This window comes from Marmota marmota, unplaced genomic scaffold (assembly GCF_001458135.2).
Source record: "Marmota marmota marmota unplaced genomic scaffold, marMar, whole genome shotgun sequence".
NCBI lineage: Eukaryota > Metazoa > Chordata > Mammalia > Rodentia > Sciuridae > Marmota > Marmota marmota.
The window spans coordinates 18543715-18561993 of NW_025999968.1; the positions used below are offsets into that span (position 1 = coordinate 18543715).

Consider the following 18279-nt stretch of genomic DNA (forward strand, 5'->3'; position numbering starts at 1 on the left):
CACAACAGACACTAGTATGGCAATATGTAAATCAATGGATGTGTAACTGATGTGATTCTGCAATCTGTGTATGGGGTGAAGGTGGGAGTTCATAACCCACTTGAATCAAAGTGTGGAATATGATATGTCAAGAAATTTGTAATGTTTTGAACAACCAACAATAAAAAATTTAAAAAAAAAGAAATTGCATAATGTGGTTAAGTTATTGAGAAAACATTTTAAATGTAAACTGGTTCAGGAAGAAAACCAGTTTTCACCGATTGGGAGGGAAATTCCCACTCATTTGAATATTACACAATAACTTGATTGCATACTAGTTTATTCTTAGTATTAGCCACACATGGAGAAGTGGTAAGAAGAAATATATGATGAAAAGAAAATCACAACATAAAATTGTTAGCTTAAGACAGAGTCTTGGCCATAAACATCCTGGAAATGTTTTGTTTCAAAGGAATCTAAGAGTGGGAGAGTTACTATTGCTAAACTGACATTTTTATTGGTGTGTGTGTTTTTACACTGGAATCTCATTTTTCCCTTTTCACAGTGTGTTTTCACTTTTTCTAAGGCTCCAGAATTATTCAGATTGGCCACCAGGCCTAACAGGAAACTGGTGTAGACATATTGGTAGGTGAAAACACTTCCAAATTATCATAGAGTTTTGTCTAGTCTTTTTAATCTCAAAGCTCTTCCTTAGAAAAGCTTTTGAAGAAATATGAAAACATTTCTCTGTCAAAAGGGGGAAATTAAGCCAACTTATTCTCAGTTGAGATATATACATCTTCCTCCATCAGACTTAATTAATCATTAATTATTAACTGAAATTGCATGATGTGGTTAACTTATAAAGATAAGAGCAAAACTAAGTTCTATGCTCCTCATGAATCACTTATTAGTTCTACTCTTATTTTTATAATTCATTCCTTCAACTCTCTTTGGAGTTCCCTTTTGTTCTTACTATATTTATGTGAACATTAAGCTCTTTAACAAAATTGATCTAGTAAATATATGTGTACATTTGGATCCTAAATGTCCCCCAAAGGTTTAAGTGGTAAAGACTTGCTCCCAGGGTAGAGCTACTGAGAGGTGGTGAAGCCTTTAGGATGTGAACTGTGGTGTGAGGCCCTTATACCACTGGAGGCATATATTCAAGGGAGATTATGGGACTTTGGTCTCTTCTTCTTTTTCTCTTTCATTTCCATATCATGAAGTGAGTAGCTTTGCTCCCCAACATGTTCCCACCATGATATGCTACCTTCCCACATGGACCAAACTGATCATGGACTTCAACTTCTGAAACTATGGGTCAAAATAAACCTTTTTTTCTCTTTTTAGGTTGATCAGTTCAGTTTGTTACAGTAAAGGAAAGCTGATTAATACAATGTAGAATCTGAACTCAACAAATAAATGATATACTTTCTTTTCAAATACATTGAGTTTTTTTTGTTTGTTTGTTTGTTTTACAACCACTGACATCAGGCTATATCCCAAAGAAAGTCTCAACAGGTCTCAAAGAAAACATGTTATCTGACCACAGAGCAATTATATTAGAAATGAATAATATTAAGAAAAAGAATACATTTGAAAACTTAAAAGTATTTTCCTCAGACTAAAGGTATAATTCAGTGGTCAGCATGTGCTTACTATGCATGAATGTCCTGGATTCAATCCCCAGCACCACACACACAAATGTACACACATAAGGAACATAAGTTAATAGGAATGTAAGTGGAAATGGCAACATTCAAAATAACCCAAAAGGGCAGCTATAGTAGTATTGAGAGGGAAATTTATAGCCTTAAATGTATTTATCTTAAAACAAGAAAGATTGAGAATGAATGAGGATCATCATTCAACTGAAAAAAAGAGAGAAGCAAAAGATAGCATGACAAGGAAGCAAACCTGAAAATGAGAAATTGAAAAGATCGTAATTATCATATATATCTTTAAACGGACTTCTAAGACAGTGAGAGATCAATCAGATGAAAAAAATAGGAAAATAAAATACACAAATGACAAAATTTAGGAGTTCCAAGAGTCTGGTTCCATCCCACAACAACAATTCATAACTGTCTGCTCTGGACCTAGAACCAACATGCAGATAGCTCAGCTCTATTCCTGCTGTGCATTTCTGTTCTGCATCTGGCCCCCAAGATTCTTTTCCTGTGTTTGTTTTGCTTAAGTGTAGTCTAATGTTTTTTTTTTTTTACTTTATTATTTATTTTTATTTCTTTTAAAATTTTTCTTTTCCTTTTTATTTTCTAGGATTTCAAAATGTTTTATCTGTCATTGTTATATGTCTGGAGCAGATAAGATAAACTCTGTCATAAACTCATTGTGTCTTCTTAAGCAGAAGTTATCTTATTAAAAAATGTTTTACATAACATTCTATTTATTCAATGAGTGTTCCCACTAGAAAACTAACATGCAGCTTATATTTAACAGCCTTAGTTCTTAAATAATCTAACATATAACTTCTGTATAAGAGCTGGTTAAATTACCAGTTATCACCTTCATCACATTATAGGGTATTTGTCTTTTTTTTCTGTAATACTTTTTCAAAATGACCCTTTAATGTATCCCCTCCTTGCTCCAACAACAGCCTTTCTACTCCCTGACATATTTATTTATTTTTAATTTTTTTAGTTGTAAATGCACTCAATACATTTATTTATTTATTTATTTATTGTAATGTGGTGCTGAGGCTTGAACCTAGTGCCTCACACATGTTAGGTAGGCACTTTACCACTGAGCTACAGCCCTAGCCCCTCCTTGACATATTGAAATGCCGCATCTTTCCTACCCTGTTTTGACCATTATAATTCTCCTTTCCTCACCTCCCAATGCTGTCTTATTATTTGTCATATGACATACAAATCTCTGAAATAACTTCATCATGCCAAGTCTTCTGCTCTCTGGTAACTAAACATCTCTTCTAAGAAGGTTTCCCTAATTAAACCACATTCTTTTTCCATCCCAGACTTTCTTTACATCTACATTTGTGTATTAGATAATGATTTATGAGACTTTATAAAATATATATCCACTGACCTGAGTTCATACTTTCGACAACACACCATGATTATGGAGTTGACATCATAAAGTGGAAAAAGCCTGGAATTTGTTGTTGTCAGACAAATCCAGATTCAAATCCTCACTCCTCTTATAGTGTGAGCTTGAGAAAGTAACTTAGTCTCTCTGAATCTTCCTATCGGTAAATTAGAAATGATAGTACCTAACTTCCAGATTGTTGTAAAGACAGAATAAAATCATGTGTGCATAAAAAATCCAGCACCATGGCCAACATATAGTTGTTTCTCAATAAATAAATATTAGTTTCCTCTTTCCTGCCTCCCATGTATTTTTCAAGCTTACTACCCTACCCATTAGGCTTTAAGTAGTTTTAGCATCATGATCTGCTTCTGACTAACAGCATCAGCGCAGAGTTCTCACATATTCAGATGTGTGAGGAAGAATTACACACCTAGATTCCTGCCCAGTTGCTCTGACAATGATCCCAACAGAGACACTGAGTATTTGAAGAACATCACTTCTCAGAGGCCCACATTCTCCCTACAGACAACACACTGGAAGGAAATTTCTGGAGCCTAGAGCAAATTGCCCTATCAAATAAGAACAGAAACTATAGGTAGAGATGATGGGTAGATTAGCTGGAGACCCCTACTCACCTGCCAGAACCAGCTCCCCTGTAGCAGGATGAGGCTTGACCGCAGGAGTTCCAGAAGTACATTGTTCCGTATGAGGAACTCCATGAAGGCCACCAGGGCTGTCAAAAAGATGGCCAAGAACAGCAGCTGGTGCACAAAGATGTCCAGCATTTCCCGGCCATGAGTGTGGTTGTAGAAGATGAAAGCTAATTGAGGGAGGGAAACAGTTTGTTTTTGTCAATGAAACCAAATGCTGCCCACTGCTTGTCTCACTCCCTCTCTCTGCCCACAGAAGTTTCTATACACACACAATTGTCCAAAAATCATGTCCCCACTGCTGCTCACCAGAATGCATTCTTGCATTTTTGGAGTCATCGCTGCCTCCTCAGAATCTAATATTTTCCCTTCTCCAACCTTTACTCTGTCTTCTAACACACCATGACATTCTCCACTAACTAAATTTTAAATCACCAACTATACAAGATGATGAATAATAAATATGATAGGGCAGAGAGCTGTAATTAAGGTGACTACAGAGAAGAGCAGGCTGAAGCTGAAGCCTTGCTCTGAGGAACCAGCTCAGGGAAGAAAGAAACACATCCATAAGTCACAAGGGTGGACCTTCCAAGTATGACAAGTTTACCTAACTGCATTTTTTTTTTATTCCACAGACAGATTCCAGCTCCATCCTAATCATTTTACTTTAGATAAAATGGAAAAGATGTTCGTTCAAAACATAGTAACACCTGGAGAGAACAAGAACCACACTTCTGGTTGTTGGCACCCATCTTTCATTCAGCTCTATTCTCAGAGGATTAGGCAGAAGTTCTTATCTTCATATGTGGGAGGAAAGGGAGGCATTTGGGGCTTTTGTAGTTCCATAATCAGTCTATTTCTTTTATATGTAATAAATGAAAATAAATCAGTAAACACTCGATTTTACTCCCTACCCCCTCTCACACAAACAGGAAAACAATTGAACAAAGCCTATTATTTTTCATGAACCTCTCAAAATTAGGACCTCAAATTTTTATGTTACTGAATTTTTTCAATTCTACTAATCATATTAGAGCAGAGGTTTACTTTATCAGTATTTTAAAAGCTGATTAGTAGACAGTGGAAGCCTTTCTGCTTTGAGTGATTGACCTATTTTGGGATATTCATATACCATGACTCTGAATTCAGTTTTCAGAATTCAGTGGAAATAAAAATCTACAGGACAACCTGTAAGGAATCATTACAGGTGATTCTTTTAAGACAGATGTGAAATGTGAATAAAACACTCTTGAACGACTGTCCTTGCCCAATTCTACTAAACAGGTCAGGAGGGAAGGTCTTTGGCACCCTACCTAGGACATCAAATATCCCATTACAGCTCCCCCAATCACAGCTGCAACAAGACAGCAAAGATACATTGTTATAAAGGGTCACACAAACACCCACTAACAGAGAAAAGGACAGGAAAATACCACCCATACTTACCCTCCACAAATAAGGCATTTGACAACATTAACTTGGTTAAGGAGACTGGAAGTGAACCGATGGTGAAACATAAGATGTTAGCCACACCCAGCATCCCAAAAAAGAAATACATGGTGAAGTGATGCCAGCCGAGGAGTTGGTTCCACTGGCCTTCTTTATATAAGGTCAGGTAGGGCCCTCCAGGAATAAACTGTTCCCCAGCCATGCCTGTAGAGAAACATGGCAGTTTTAGCAACCCTCTCCACAATTTTCCCCAGCATGCATGAAGAGGCAAGAGGACGTGTGCAATGACTATTCCAATCTACTGACTTCCTTACATCATTAATTCTTCTCTTGGAGCTATTTCCTAACAGCCTAGCACTGATGCTTTACCCTTATTTTACAGGTTCAAATGCTGATTTGGACCACTTTTCATAAAAGAAAGCCATATGAATCAAACAGCTATTTCATATATTCAATGCTGATGATTTTAGTTCAACTACCTATTCCAATCTAATGACTAACGTAAATCCTGAATGATTTGGGAGTTTATATTTTCAAGGTCAATATTATAAAGGCTAATTACTTCCTTCCTGGATACTGAATCTTTGAGTAGTTGCCACAAAATAGGGAGTTGTCCTTGATTCCCAGTAAAAATGCTAAAGAATTCAGCTTTTCTCCTAATTAAGGATAACTGAGAAGGCCCAGACAGAGAGTATGATCTAAGTCAGTTATGCGTAAGTTTAATTTTCTCAGTGATGCTGCTTTATTTGTTAATCTCTTTGGGAACAGTTGCACTTCAATTTGATGGCCATAGCAAATACCTGGTGTCATGAAAAAAATCTAATGGGAAAATGGGAGGCTTTACCTTTTACAGAGGAGAGACTGCAGTGGAACTCTAGAAACACAGAATGCTTCACAGAATCCTCAAAGGCAATGGGAGGTCCTTAAGAAGCTACCTGCCTTAACCTTCTCCAATTCAGAAAAACAGAAAAAAGGATGAATGTGTGAAGCAAGGTCTTCCTCAGCCCTGACCCCTTTCTACAGCCTATTGGCAACAATTTATTACTGAAAATTTCCCATGATCACTTGATTATTTTGGTATCATTTGTTAGGGTTTGGTATTATTTGGTATCATTCCTGTTAGGGTTTTTTTTTTCCTCAAGAATCTGAACAATTCATAACAATTATTTCAGAGGCTCCAATCCATTCTACAGGGCAATTTACCTTGACCGGATAAGTAAATTAACTACTAAGGCTAATTCATTAAGGCTTTGTGTGAACATGAAGTATCACCTATCTAACAAATTATATAAGATAGACACTATAATCAGAATATGTATTGAGATTTTTTAATACAAATTCATTTTAGTGATTTTGTAATTTTGCTTCTCTTTGCATATGAAAATACTCAGAAGGAGAAAATAAAACAGAAATGGTCCACTCACCAGTAAAAGCCATGGCAACTATTACAACTCCCTCCAAAATTTCTACTCGATGGAATAATGCTTTGGAACTAAGGTAGCAGGTCCGCTTGTGCTTTTTGCAGACATACTTCAAAAGAGTCTTTGTACTCCACCAAAGGCCCATGACAAAGAAGAAGGTTCCAGGGAGGGCATGACCTCTGAAACTCCCCATGACCTACAAAGATAAGAACATCCAGAAGACAGACATTTCATTTCTGGAACCTGGCCAAAACATCTTTTGTCCCCACAGATTATACTGACTTCTGATGATCATGGGTGCATAGTAGAGCCACTACAATGACAACAATACCAATAAAAGAAAACCAATGTCTGCATTCACGGAACAGTTATCATGCATCTTAGACACCATGTTAAGTATTTTACATGCCATCTCAAACTTACTTTTTGAGACATACTCACAAATGAAGAATTATACCATTTTCAGTTGAGATACAGGTTTAGAGAAGTTAAATGACTTGCCCAGATCTCACAACTATTATGCAAATGTTTTGTTATTTTTATCATAGAGTTCAAAAGGATTTCTTAAAAAGTTAGTATGAACTTCATCATACAGTTGCCCTTTAAGCTTATTTAAAGGAAAGTAATATGAAACTATGATCTTTTTGTTTAAAATTTGAAATGATATGAAACTACCAACAATTTTTTTTTGAAGATTCAAGGTTTCAAAATATCAAGAATCCAGTGTGTGAAGGAGACCACCAATGTCTATTAGAGATTGCTAATGCTCCTCCCCACACTTTCTCAGCCTCTCCTCCAGTTGGATTGGAACCTTGGTTTTAGTTCTGGCTTCTGAGGGTTGAATTGGTGCACATCACTTACAGGCTGTGTCAGTAAAGTGCATGTGATTTCTCTTTCTCTACTCTTGCCTTTGCACCTGGGCATGGCATTTGTACAACAGAGAGGACTGGCAACCAACCTCCTCCAGATTTTGCAAAAAGCAATGTTCTACGTGCATAAGCTATTGAAATTTTGAGGTTTATTTTTAAAACAGCTTAGCTCTGCCTGGCCAGATGCATACTGAATTTTATTTATAGTATTGTCACATCGTAATCACCTCTGACTGATAAACAGAAGTAGTCTCTGTATTTGAATAGTACTACAGAAAACCAGTCTTGAATTTTGTGCATTTTTAATTATGAAAGCAGTCCTTTGTTTAAAAAACATATTATACTATCAACAGAATCATGAAGAGACAACCCCTTGGGTCATTTCCACAATCCTCTAACATAACAGGAAGCTTTGAGGGAAACCATGAATCTGATCCTTATACTACAAATCTCAAATCTCAACCAAGACCCCAGTTGGTCATTGCAGTGCACTCTTGAATCATCTAAGTCATCTAAGTGTCAGACTCTATACACCACACAGTGGTAAGAACAGATTTTTGTTCTGACACTTTTGTTGTGGTTTGAGGCATGTTACTTAACTTCACTGAGCCTTAGTTCTTAATAAACGAAGGAGGTAGACCACAACGATATTGGGAGTTCCTGCTCTAACAGTATCTGATTCATTATCCTAATCACCATTTTATCATAGTATTACAGAATGCACCTGTTTGTTTTAGTCTAAGCAACCATATGAGGCTGAAAATTATTTCCCTGCAAATTGAAAAATGTCCTTTAACTTTTCTAGAATAGAATTTTAAATGATTGAAGAGCTTTAAACATTTTCCTTAGTACAGGAAACACTTGTAGGAATTTAGCCTGCAGATACACTTGGAACTACAACAACCAAATTAGAACAACATAAATGTCAAAAATCAGCATAAAAATTAAATAACTATTCAGTTCTTAAAATACCATTTTCAAATAACTTAAATGATGGGTGATTAAAAGGATAGAATAAAAGAATAGTATAAAAAATGAGGGGCAGAGGTTTTAGATTCAGACTGAGTAAATTGAAATATGAACTATCATTTATGAGATACATGGTTTTTTGTCAAATTACTTAACCTTTTTAGTGCCTCAGTTTCTTTTTCTGTTAAATGGGACAAATAGCTGAACCCACCTCATAAAATTAAAATGAGCTACTCCAAAGCAAATTACATACAAAACTAACAAATAAGCTTGTGCTATCCTCAGATCACCTCAAACTACTAGAGTAAAACAAAGGAAATACAAAATGAACAAATCTACTTGGGTACTAATACAGAAAAGCAAGAGGCTTCCCAACATTTCTCTGAAAATGATTCATGTGCTGCCTATAACATTTCATCTGCTATTGCCTTAGAGAGTTACTTGGCTATTCTATGGTGATCTTCTTTACTATAATTAGAGAATAAACTCATTGAAAGCAGGGACTATAAATCTATTCTTTCTAGTTCCCATTGGACCTGGGTAGTGTTGTATACTATAAAGTTCTAAATGAACAAGAGTAACTCTGTTCTTATAATACAAGATCAATTACTTACATGACATCTCTACTCTGAGGTCCCAAAGGCCATCTCATACTCAGCATACTCCAGAATGAACTAATCGTCTTATCTACCCACCCACTACAAGAAAGGAACTTTTGGCCAGTTACTTCTTTTGGTTAACAACACTGCCTCCGGAGCTGAGGTTGTGGCTCAGTGGAAGAGCGCTCGTCTACCATGTGCGAGGCCCTGGGTTTGATCCTCAGCACCACATATAAATAAATAAATGTCCAAATACAACTAAAAAAAAACAACAACAACAACACTGCTTCCATGCAGTTACCCAAAACCAAAATATGAAAGTCTTCCCAGAGTCAGTCTATTTCCCTAAAAACTAATTAATCATGAGACGTATTACCTTGGCCTAACTTTAATTCTTCCTTGCCCCAAACTCAGCTGACTTCTCATATGCTCAAGGAAATCCTCTCCAATGGCCCAAACAGGGTGGGCCCTGTTACACCTTCTCAGGAAACCAGCTCTGACTTTAATGGATTCTTTGTGTGATTAGTTATAGAAGATCAGTCCCCCCTCATTAGCCTCTTTGACCGTATTATGAGAGTCTGTATAACCAATAATTGGGGACCCTGTAAAGTTAGATGACTGAATCACATTTTTTTCCCCGAGGCTCCCCAGTATATTAAAAACTGAAAGAAAATGCCAAACAGGGTTATAAAAATTGTTGCCTTTAAATGTTTAGAATTACTTTGTAAATATTTTGAACATAGAAGTAAAACATGCCACCTATGTCATGGAAAGCAGGAAACCACCAGGACTCTTGATGAATGTGCAGCTCTATGCCAAATAGACCTCCATACCCAACTCCATGACCATGCCCCACAGACTGAAAGGACCAACATCTGTCAGCACGCCCACTGGAATGTGACAAGGAGGCCATGGGAAGCGGCTGATAGTTTTTAAAGAAAGCTGTGAAGTGATTCAGATGGGGCAAAAAAATGAGTCCTTCCTACTTCAGTTATAGGACTTTTGTATCTTAGGCCTTTTAAACTGAAACAATATGGTGGTCCCATTCTTTCTATGTTTAAAAGGCTCAAAGTCAAAGTCCCAACAGGTTTGCTATATTCACCTGACTAAGGGATCCAACACAGATCCAGTTATTTCTGGCAATGAAAATGGCATTCATTTTACTTCACATTCATTGTAGAAAGAAAAAATTGCCCACATCCTCAAACATCACTTCACTCTTATCTTTTAGAAACCACTGCCCATCAATCTTGTTCCTTGTTTACTATCAACTACAAGTCCATCTTAGTCCTTGTAAAAATTAAGTACAGTAGGCGAGTTTGACAAGATCTAAATCCACTGTAGGCACATTCTCTTTGGGGGGGAAAAAAAAACACACAATTTCTTTATTTACCCAAACCTGCCAAGCAGCCAGCAGAAACCCTGGGGAAAACAGTAAGGGTAGGAAACAGAAAGGAGTTCCTTCAGGACCCTTCCTGTCTGATTCCACCTGAAAGATTCATTCAGTCACTACTGTGACTGAAGCAAAGTGTAAAATGAAGTTCAAGTTTGTTTATCATGACAATGTGTCTTAAAATATGAGTCACTGATTAAGACTTAGATGTACTTTTTTGGGGATAGTGGCTTAATATGATGAGCCTCTAGATGTGGCTCATCCTAAGAATCATACTCCTCCCCCATCAAAAGAAACCTGTCCCTCCTATAATACCAAACATCATCCTCTGGAATGAAGACAAGAAAAAAATTCCTAATATCCTCATTGGCCCCTTTGCTGACCACCCATGTCCCTCTTCATTCCTCCCTCTCTCTCTCTCCCTTCTCTCTCTCTCTCTCTCTCTCTCTCTCTCTCTCTCNCTTAAGGACCTCCCATTGCCTTTGATGATTCTGTGAAGCATTCTGTGTTTCTAGAGTTCCACTGCAGTCTCTCCTCTGTAAAAGGTAAAGCCTCCCATTTTCCCATTCCCCTCACAACCTCTTATATGTAATTTTGTATAACAATGAGGGTCTCCCTCCATTACCATGCAATTTCCCTTTTCCCTCCCTTTCCATCCCACCTCATGTATCTGTTTAATGTTAATCTTTTCTTCCTGCTCTTTCTCCCTGCTCTGTTCTTAGTTGCTCTCATTATATCAAAGAAGACATTTGGTATTTGTTTTTTAGGGACTGGCTAGCTTCACTAAGCATAATCTGCTCTAGTGCCATCCATTTCCCAAAAACAGCATGGTACTGGTACCAAAACAGGAGGGTGGACCAATGGTACAGAATAGAGGACACAGAGACTAATCCACAAAGCTACAACTATCTTATATTTGATAAAGGAGCTAAAAGCATGCAATGGAGGGAGGATAGCATCTTCAACAAATGGTGCTGGGAAAACTGGAAATCCATATGCAACAAAATGAAACTGAATCCCCTCCTCTCGCCATGCACAAAAGTTAACTCAAAGTGGATCAAGGAGCTAGATATCAAATCAGAGACTCTGCGTCTGATAGAAGAAAAAGTTGGCTCCGATCTACATATTGTAGGGTCGGGCTCCAAATTCCTTAATAGGACACCCATAGCACAAAAGTTGATAACAAAAATCAACAAATGGGACTTACTTAAACTGAAAAGTTTTCTCTCAGCAAGAGAAACAATAAAAGAGGTAAATAGGTGACTCATATTTTAATACCCATTGTCATGATAAACAAACTTGAACTTCATTTTACACTTTGCTTCAGTCACAGTAAAGTGTATATAGGCACATGCAGCTTTAAAATTTCTTGATTCTCCATTTTTCCACACCAGCAGTTTCCCTAATTTGAATTGTCTTGAAAGAATTTTCTTAATTAAATTTTTCTTACCTTCACACTCTCCTCAATATCAAGTCCAACTCAATTCTCTTCTTTCAAGAATTTACAATGGTTCCAGACTCCAAAAGGAAAAACAGATGCTGACTGGCCCTAAATCTGAAACTGTCACCTCCTCCTACTTTGAGGCTGAATCTTCAAACTATGTCACAATGCATTTAAATGCAGGGAACACGCCCTTTTGAACATGCCGCTTCCCTGTCCAATCATTGTGCCATAGACTAGTTCTAGATAAGACTCACCTTGCTATCCTGCCTCCCAGGCCACAAGCCTCAGTCAGCTCTGAGAACCAAAGCCAGTGAAACACACTGCCCCTCTTTCAGGCCATCAAGATAGACAGAACGCTGATGGAATGTTTATAGGAGCAGTAACAATTGATTGTGTTCCATGAGTCCTAAGAAGATAAACCAGTTCCCAACATGCAGCGCCTCAGGAAAGAAATTGCCACAGGTGTCAAGGTCGAGTCAAAATCAAAGCTGAAGTTATAGAAATAAGAAAACTCAAGGGAACAAAACTGCTGTAACTCAACAATATAGATCAAAGCACTTGGAAACCATCCAATCAGTGCCTGCATTGCACAGTTAGCAACTCAGGGATCAAGTCAGCATTAGGGAATAAACATGACCCCTACTTACACACAAAGCTTGTAATATACTGAGGAAACCAGAAATAAATAAATAGATAATAAATAAAATTTTTAAAAAGGGAAATATGTCTCTTACTAACAAGTTAGTTACAAGTTTTATGAGAGTTGTGAAGGTGACTGGCACACCTAACATGGGGAAAAGTCTTCATCTGAGAAGGGCATTTGATAGATGAGGTAGTTCTAATACAGTACAGAGAATGAGGAACCCACAGTGACCAGGGGAAAGTAGACAGGCAGTGCCACAACAGTGGAGAACGGCCTGAGTGAAGTAAGAAAGCAGGAGTGAGAGCTTTGCTCTGCGAGAGAGAGTTTCTCAATTACTCTCAGCTCAGCCCCACCCAGTACCCCAAAGGTAAAAGGATGGTGTCTCTTCAGTGTGATGCTGCCAAGATGCAGAAATCTTATTTGAATAATAAAAAGGTTTTGATTTGCATTTCCCTGAATAATAATAACAGATTTTTTGATTTGCATTTCCCTGATAAGTAGTGAAACTGAGCTTTTTTTTTTTTCATATAAATGTTGGCTATTTCTATGTCTTCTATTGAGAAATGTCTATTGTCTAATATTTAATCAGATTACTTAGCGTTTTCTTCTATTGATCTGTTTGGGTTCCTTACATAATATGGATGTTAACCCCTTTTCAGATACATCACTTGCAAATATTTTCTCCCATTCTATAAGTTTTCTCTTCACTCTGTTGTTTCCTTTGCTGTGTAGAAGTTGTTTTTTTTTTTACCTGTTATAATCCTATTTGTCTACTTTTTGTCTTTTAACTCCCTCTACTATTGTGTTCTTATACAAAATATTGCTTTGCCCTAATTAGAATGTTTATTATCAAAAAGATGTTTAACAATAATAAATTCAAGCATGGATGTAGAGAAAGGGGATCTCCCATACACTGTCGGTGGGGATGTAAATGAATGTAGTAAGTAAGAAAAACCACATGGAGGGTCCTCAAAAAATTAAAAATAGAAATACCATATGACCCAGTAATCCCGCTGCTTTTTAAAAAAATTTTAATTTGTTCTAATTAGTTACACATGACAGCAGAATGCCAGTAATCCCACTTCCAAGCATATGTCCAAAGGAAGTGAAATCAGCATATCAAAAAGATATATGCGCTTTCATTTTAATGGCAGCATTTTTCACAATAGTCAAGACATGGAATCAACCGAAGTACCCATCAACAGATGACCGGATAGAGAAAAAATATATATATATTTATATATTTTTGTGTATATATATATATATATATATATATATCCACAGTGAAATACTATTCCACTGTAAATTGGAAGATCCTGACATTAGCAGCATGGATAAACCTGGAGAACATTATGATAAGTAAAATAAGCTAGACATAGAAAGAAAAATACCATATGATTTCACACATATGCGGAATCCAAAGAAGTTGATCTTATAGTATAAGTAGAGAGTAGAATAGTGGTTACCAGTAGTGAGGAAGGGAAGGAAGAAGAGGGATAGACACAAATTGATAATGAGTACAAAGTTGCAGTTAGGAAGAATAAATTCTGGTGTTCTACATAGTAGGGAGATTAAATTTCACAATATTGTATATTTCAAAATAGCTAGAAGAGAGGATTTTGGATGTTCTCATCATAAAGAATGACAAATGTATGAGGTGATGAATATATGTTACACCAGAATTTAATTATTACACAATGTATACCTATATCAGAACATCGCACATAAATGTGTCCAATTATTTGTCAATTAAAAACATTTTAAAATAAACAAATATTATGGAATAAATTTTTAAAAGAGAATAGGAAGAATAAAATAATAAGTTCTAACAGCAACCTTATTCCATCCTGGAATCAAACCCTGAGCTTTCCAAATGTTATTGAGCAATTATGTTTAGTCTGCTTAATCTTGCTATGACTCTTTGAGGGGAAACAAAGATAATATATACTTCTCTGAAGTATACACATACTAAATAACTTACTTTAAAATTTATCTTACTTTAAAATATTTAGTAACTGAAAGGTTGGGAAATTTCATAGTGCTAGACAGGGTCTCGAATGCTCAGTTCCTGATATTCTCAGCAAAATCTACTTCCCTGATCCACCCTACTTTTTCCGTCTCAGAACTCTTACATGACCTTGAACCATTCACTCTTGTACATACACTGATTCAACATGTAATGAATACCAACTGTCTTGCAGGTACATACATGTAGAAAAAAAAATAACAGACTTCAAAGAATATACAATATAGAGAGGTATGTATATAACTTATTCTAGACTAATGTGAAACTTGTGCAGAGAGAAATGAGAATAAGGAAAAAGCAAGAACCTGACCCTAATCTGGAGAGCCAGAAACTGCTATTCTGTCTGCATAGCAAGCAAGGGCTATATTACCCAAAATGCTTTGCACCTACTTACCACTCAGTAAATGGCTAACAAATGACAAGCTGCTGCCTGGGTCTCCATGTCCCCAGAACACTGGCCTAGGGCACAACCAACATCAAAAATAGTTGGAGAGGTTAATAAAATGCACATTCTTGGGCCCCACCCCAACCTCGGCAATTTAGTATCAGTAGGGAAAAACCTAGGAGTCTGTATTTTTACTAAGCACTTGCAGGTTAACTTTTTTTAATACTTATTTTTTAGTTGTAGTTGGATACAATATCTTTATTCCATTCATTAATTTTTATGTGGTGCTGAGGAGCAAACCCAGAGCTCTGTATGTGCTAGGCGAGTGCTCTACCACTGAGCCACAATCCTAGCCCCAACAATTGACTTTTATTTTCTTGAGTTTTTAGGCTTATGGTATGTGGAGACAAGCAGAGTAGCACCAAGACATAGATTTAAATATGATTTCCCATCACCATACCCCAAACACCATTTGTCTCCTGTAAATTTCATGTGTACCAGAATGATAAACTGGCTCTGTTAGAAGAATAGCCATTGGAAGTGCTGCAACTTTATTTTATTGTATCTATTTGTATCTCTTTTGTAGCTCTGCTTCTTGTTCCCATCACCAGCCTGTCTGTCTTTCAATAACCAAAACCATTCATGGCACAGTCTACTTTTAACCAAACTTATAAAATGACAAACAGAACTCAAACTTGAACATATAAAACAGGGTGAGACAATCTAAAGACTTGTGTCTTAAGAAATAAAACCAACAAATAAAAAGTGAGAACAAATGTCAAGTTGCATCACCTGCCTGTAACCAACTCTTCGAAGTAAATAGAAGCCTGAACTATTTCTGTTAGTAGCAATGTACCTGCAACATGAAGGAAGTTTGCATTCAACGAACGCCCACTACCTACTAATAACTTCTCGTTCATCTGTTTGCTTTATCTTTGAGATAACTCAAGGAAGCGTTATTGGTCCCACAGACAAGTGCAGAGTGCCCTTGTGAGGAAACCCAAAAGGATCCAAGGGATTTTGTGATTGCTATGGTTTAATGCCTCCTCCAAAACTCATGTTGAAATTTAATTATCACTGTAATGGTTAAGAGGCAGGTCACGAGGACTCCACCCCCATGGTGGATTTAGGCTACCATCACAGGATTGGGTCACTTATAGAGAGAGGAGGTTGTTATAAAAGAAATTTCGGCTTGCTTGGCTTCCTATTTCTCCTACTCTTTGGCCACAGGATGTTTTCCTCATGTTGGCTTTCAAGAAGGCCCTCGCCAGATGCTGGCACATTGATGTTGGACTTCCCAACCTCCAGAACTGTGAGAAATAAATTTCTTTTTTTCATATAAATTATCAAGTTCTTGGTATTCTTTTATAGTATCAGAGAAATTAACTAAGACAATAACTTGCTCTTGGTACAAAGACAGTAGAGATCAGGATCAGGATTACAAAGTCCTCAGATATCTGATTTCAAATCCCACACTCTTCTCTCTCCCTCTACCAGAAGACTGGAAAGAGTTTTCCCATAACCCCATCAAACAATCTCAATCAATTACCTTTGAATAGGTTTCATACCATAGGAAAAAGATACCTCCTGGGCCTTTTACCATTGAGCTGTCTGTACATGTAAAGTAGGTGAAGCTTTGCACATTAAGCTGTCAGCATTTGTAAAGGAGATAATACTTTGCATATAGCCAGTATTTATTTACCACCACTGTAGGAAAAGGCAGAGAGCACAGTGCTAACAACAAGGACTGCTGGGCTAAGTAGTCTACAATGACTTCATTTGCTGTAGTTGACAAAGGTCTGCATACTAGCAATCTAACAATGAGCACCAGGCTAAACATTAGTAATGTGAAAAGAACCTAAAGAATTCATTCTGTATTTCCCAACTTCATGCTACTTTATAACTCAATTCAAGTCCATGAAAAATCACTGAGTACTTCATATGTATCTGAAGATCTGCTTCAAGTAACAGGGGACTCTCTGATAACCAAATACACTAGTTTTCTATTGTTATTATAACGAATTACTACACATTTAGCAGATTAAAACAATACAGATTTATTATCTGACAGTTCCAGCAGGTCAGAAATTTGGCACCTCTCACTAGGCTATCAATATGATCACAAAAGCTGCTTGACATTCCTGTCACTAAAATCAAGGTGTTGGCCCATCAAAGCTGCAACTACATTACTTTCAAGAGGCCTTAGAGGAGAATCCATTGCCTTCCCTTTGCCAGCTTCTAGAGGCCTTCTCCATTCCTTGACTCATAGCCCCCCTTCCTCCATATCCAGTCAATAAAGTTCCATGTCTCTGACTATTCCTCCTTAGTCACATATTCCCCTGACTCTGAACTCAATTGCTGAATGTTATTTCCACTTCTTAAGGACCCCTGTGATCATACTGAGCCTGCTCAGATAATCCAGAATAATCCATCCATCTCAAACCCTTTAACTTAATCACACTGGGAAATTCTTTTTGCCAGTTAAGGTAATATATTCATGAATTCCTGAAATGGAGACACGGGGAAAGGTGTAGAATCATTACTTTACATACCATAGAAATATCTGAGGTTTATAATCTGGTAAAACAAAGAAGAAATTCACAGTAGGGACTAGGATACCAAAGAGATAAGCTAATGTTTTTAGGAAGGGAATAAAATGTTATAGGTGTGCTAAGCCCCTTCGTTTAATTCAAGGGAAGAAGACAGGCCATATGACAGGATGCTGAAAGACTTTAAAGGCCTTGAGTAGCAAATAGGATTTTGAAAGGCGGAGCTAAAAAGGGAACATTCCAGTTGTAAATAGCGGCATGAATAAACTCATGTGACACTGCATTGACAAAAGCAAGGGACAATATAAAATACAATTAGAACCCATATACATAGAAGTTGGTAAGTTACATACAATACAAATCAATACTCAGTGATAATTGGGTTTCCACTCATGGATAAAAATTAAACTAGATCCATACTCACACCACTCTAAAAATTAAATTCCAGGCATATAAAAGTCCTAATGGTAAAAATCAAAAATTTTTAAATATTATTATGACTTTGGGATAAGATTATAAAACAAGACACAAAAAGCAAAGGAAAATAAAAGAGTGAGAAATTTGACCACATCAAAATTCAAAATTTTTATATACAAAAGGCAAATAAGCACATGAAAAGATACTTAACATCACTGGTCATTTGGGAGACTCTAATTAAAATAATATATACCAATACACACTCACTAGAATGACTAGATTTAAAAAGATGACTATACCAAGTATTGACAAGGATGTGGACCAACAGGAACTCTTGTACACTACAGTTGAGGACAGAAACAATTCAGCCTCATTGGAAAGCAGTTTCCTAATTATTAAAACCTTGTATTAGTA

The 18279-nt window shown here is 36.8% G+C and overlaps 1 protein-coding gene across 4 annotated transcripts in view; it reads right to left on the minus strand.

Moving 5' to 3' along the window:
- The window catches only part of LOC107136361 (transmembrane protein 45A), a 67820-nt gene that overhangs the window by 14946 nt on the left and 34595 nt on the right, over nucleotides 1–18279 (minus strand). For 3 of the 4 annotated variants that reach the window (XM_048803448.1, XM_048803446.1, XM_048803445.1), the window contains exons 2-4: nucleotides 6575–6767; nucleotides 5148–5354; nucleotides 3687–3871 (exon numbers count right to left, since the gene is read on the minus strand). In XM_048803448.1, coding sequence (XP_048659405.1) covers nucleotides 3687–3871; nucleotides 5148–5354; nucleotides 6575–6767 — 585 coding nt within the window. Of the gene's footprint in view, nucleotides 1–3686; nucleotides 3872–5147; nucleotides 5355–6574; nucleotides 6768–11851; nucleotides 11995–18279 lie in introns of those variants that run through there. The other variant, XM_048803447.1, reaches the window with a different exon arrangement.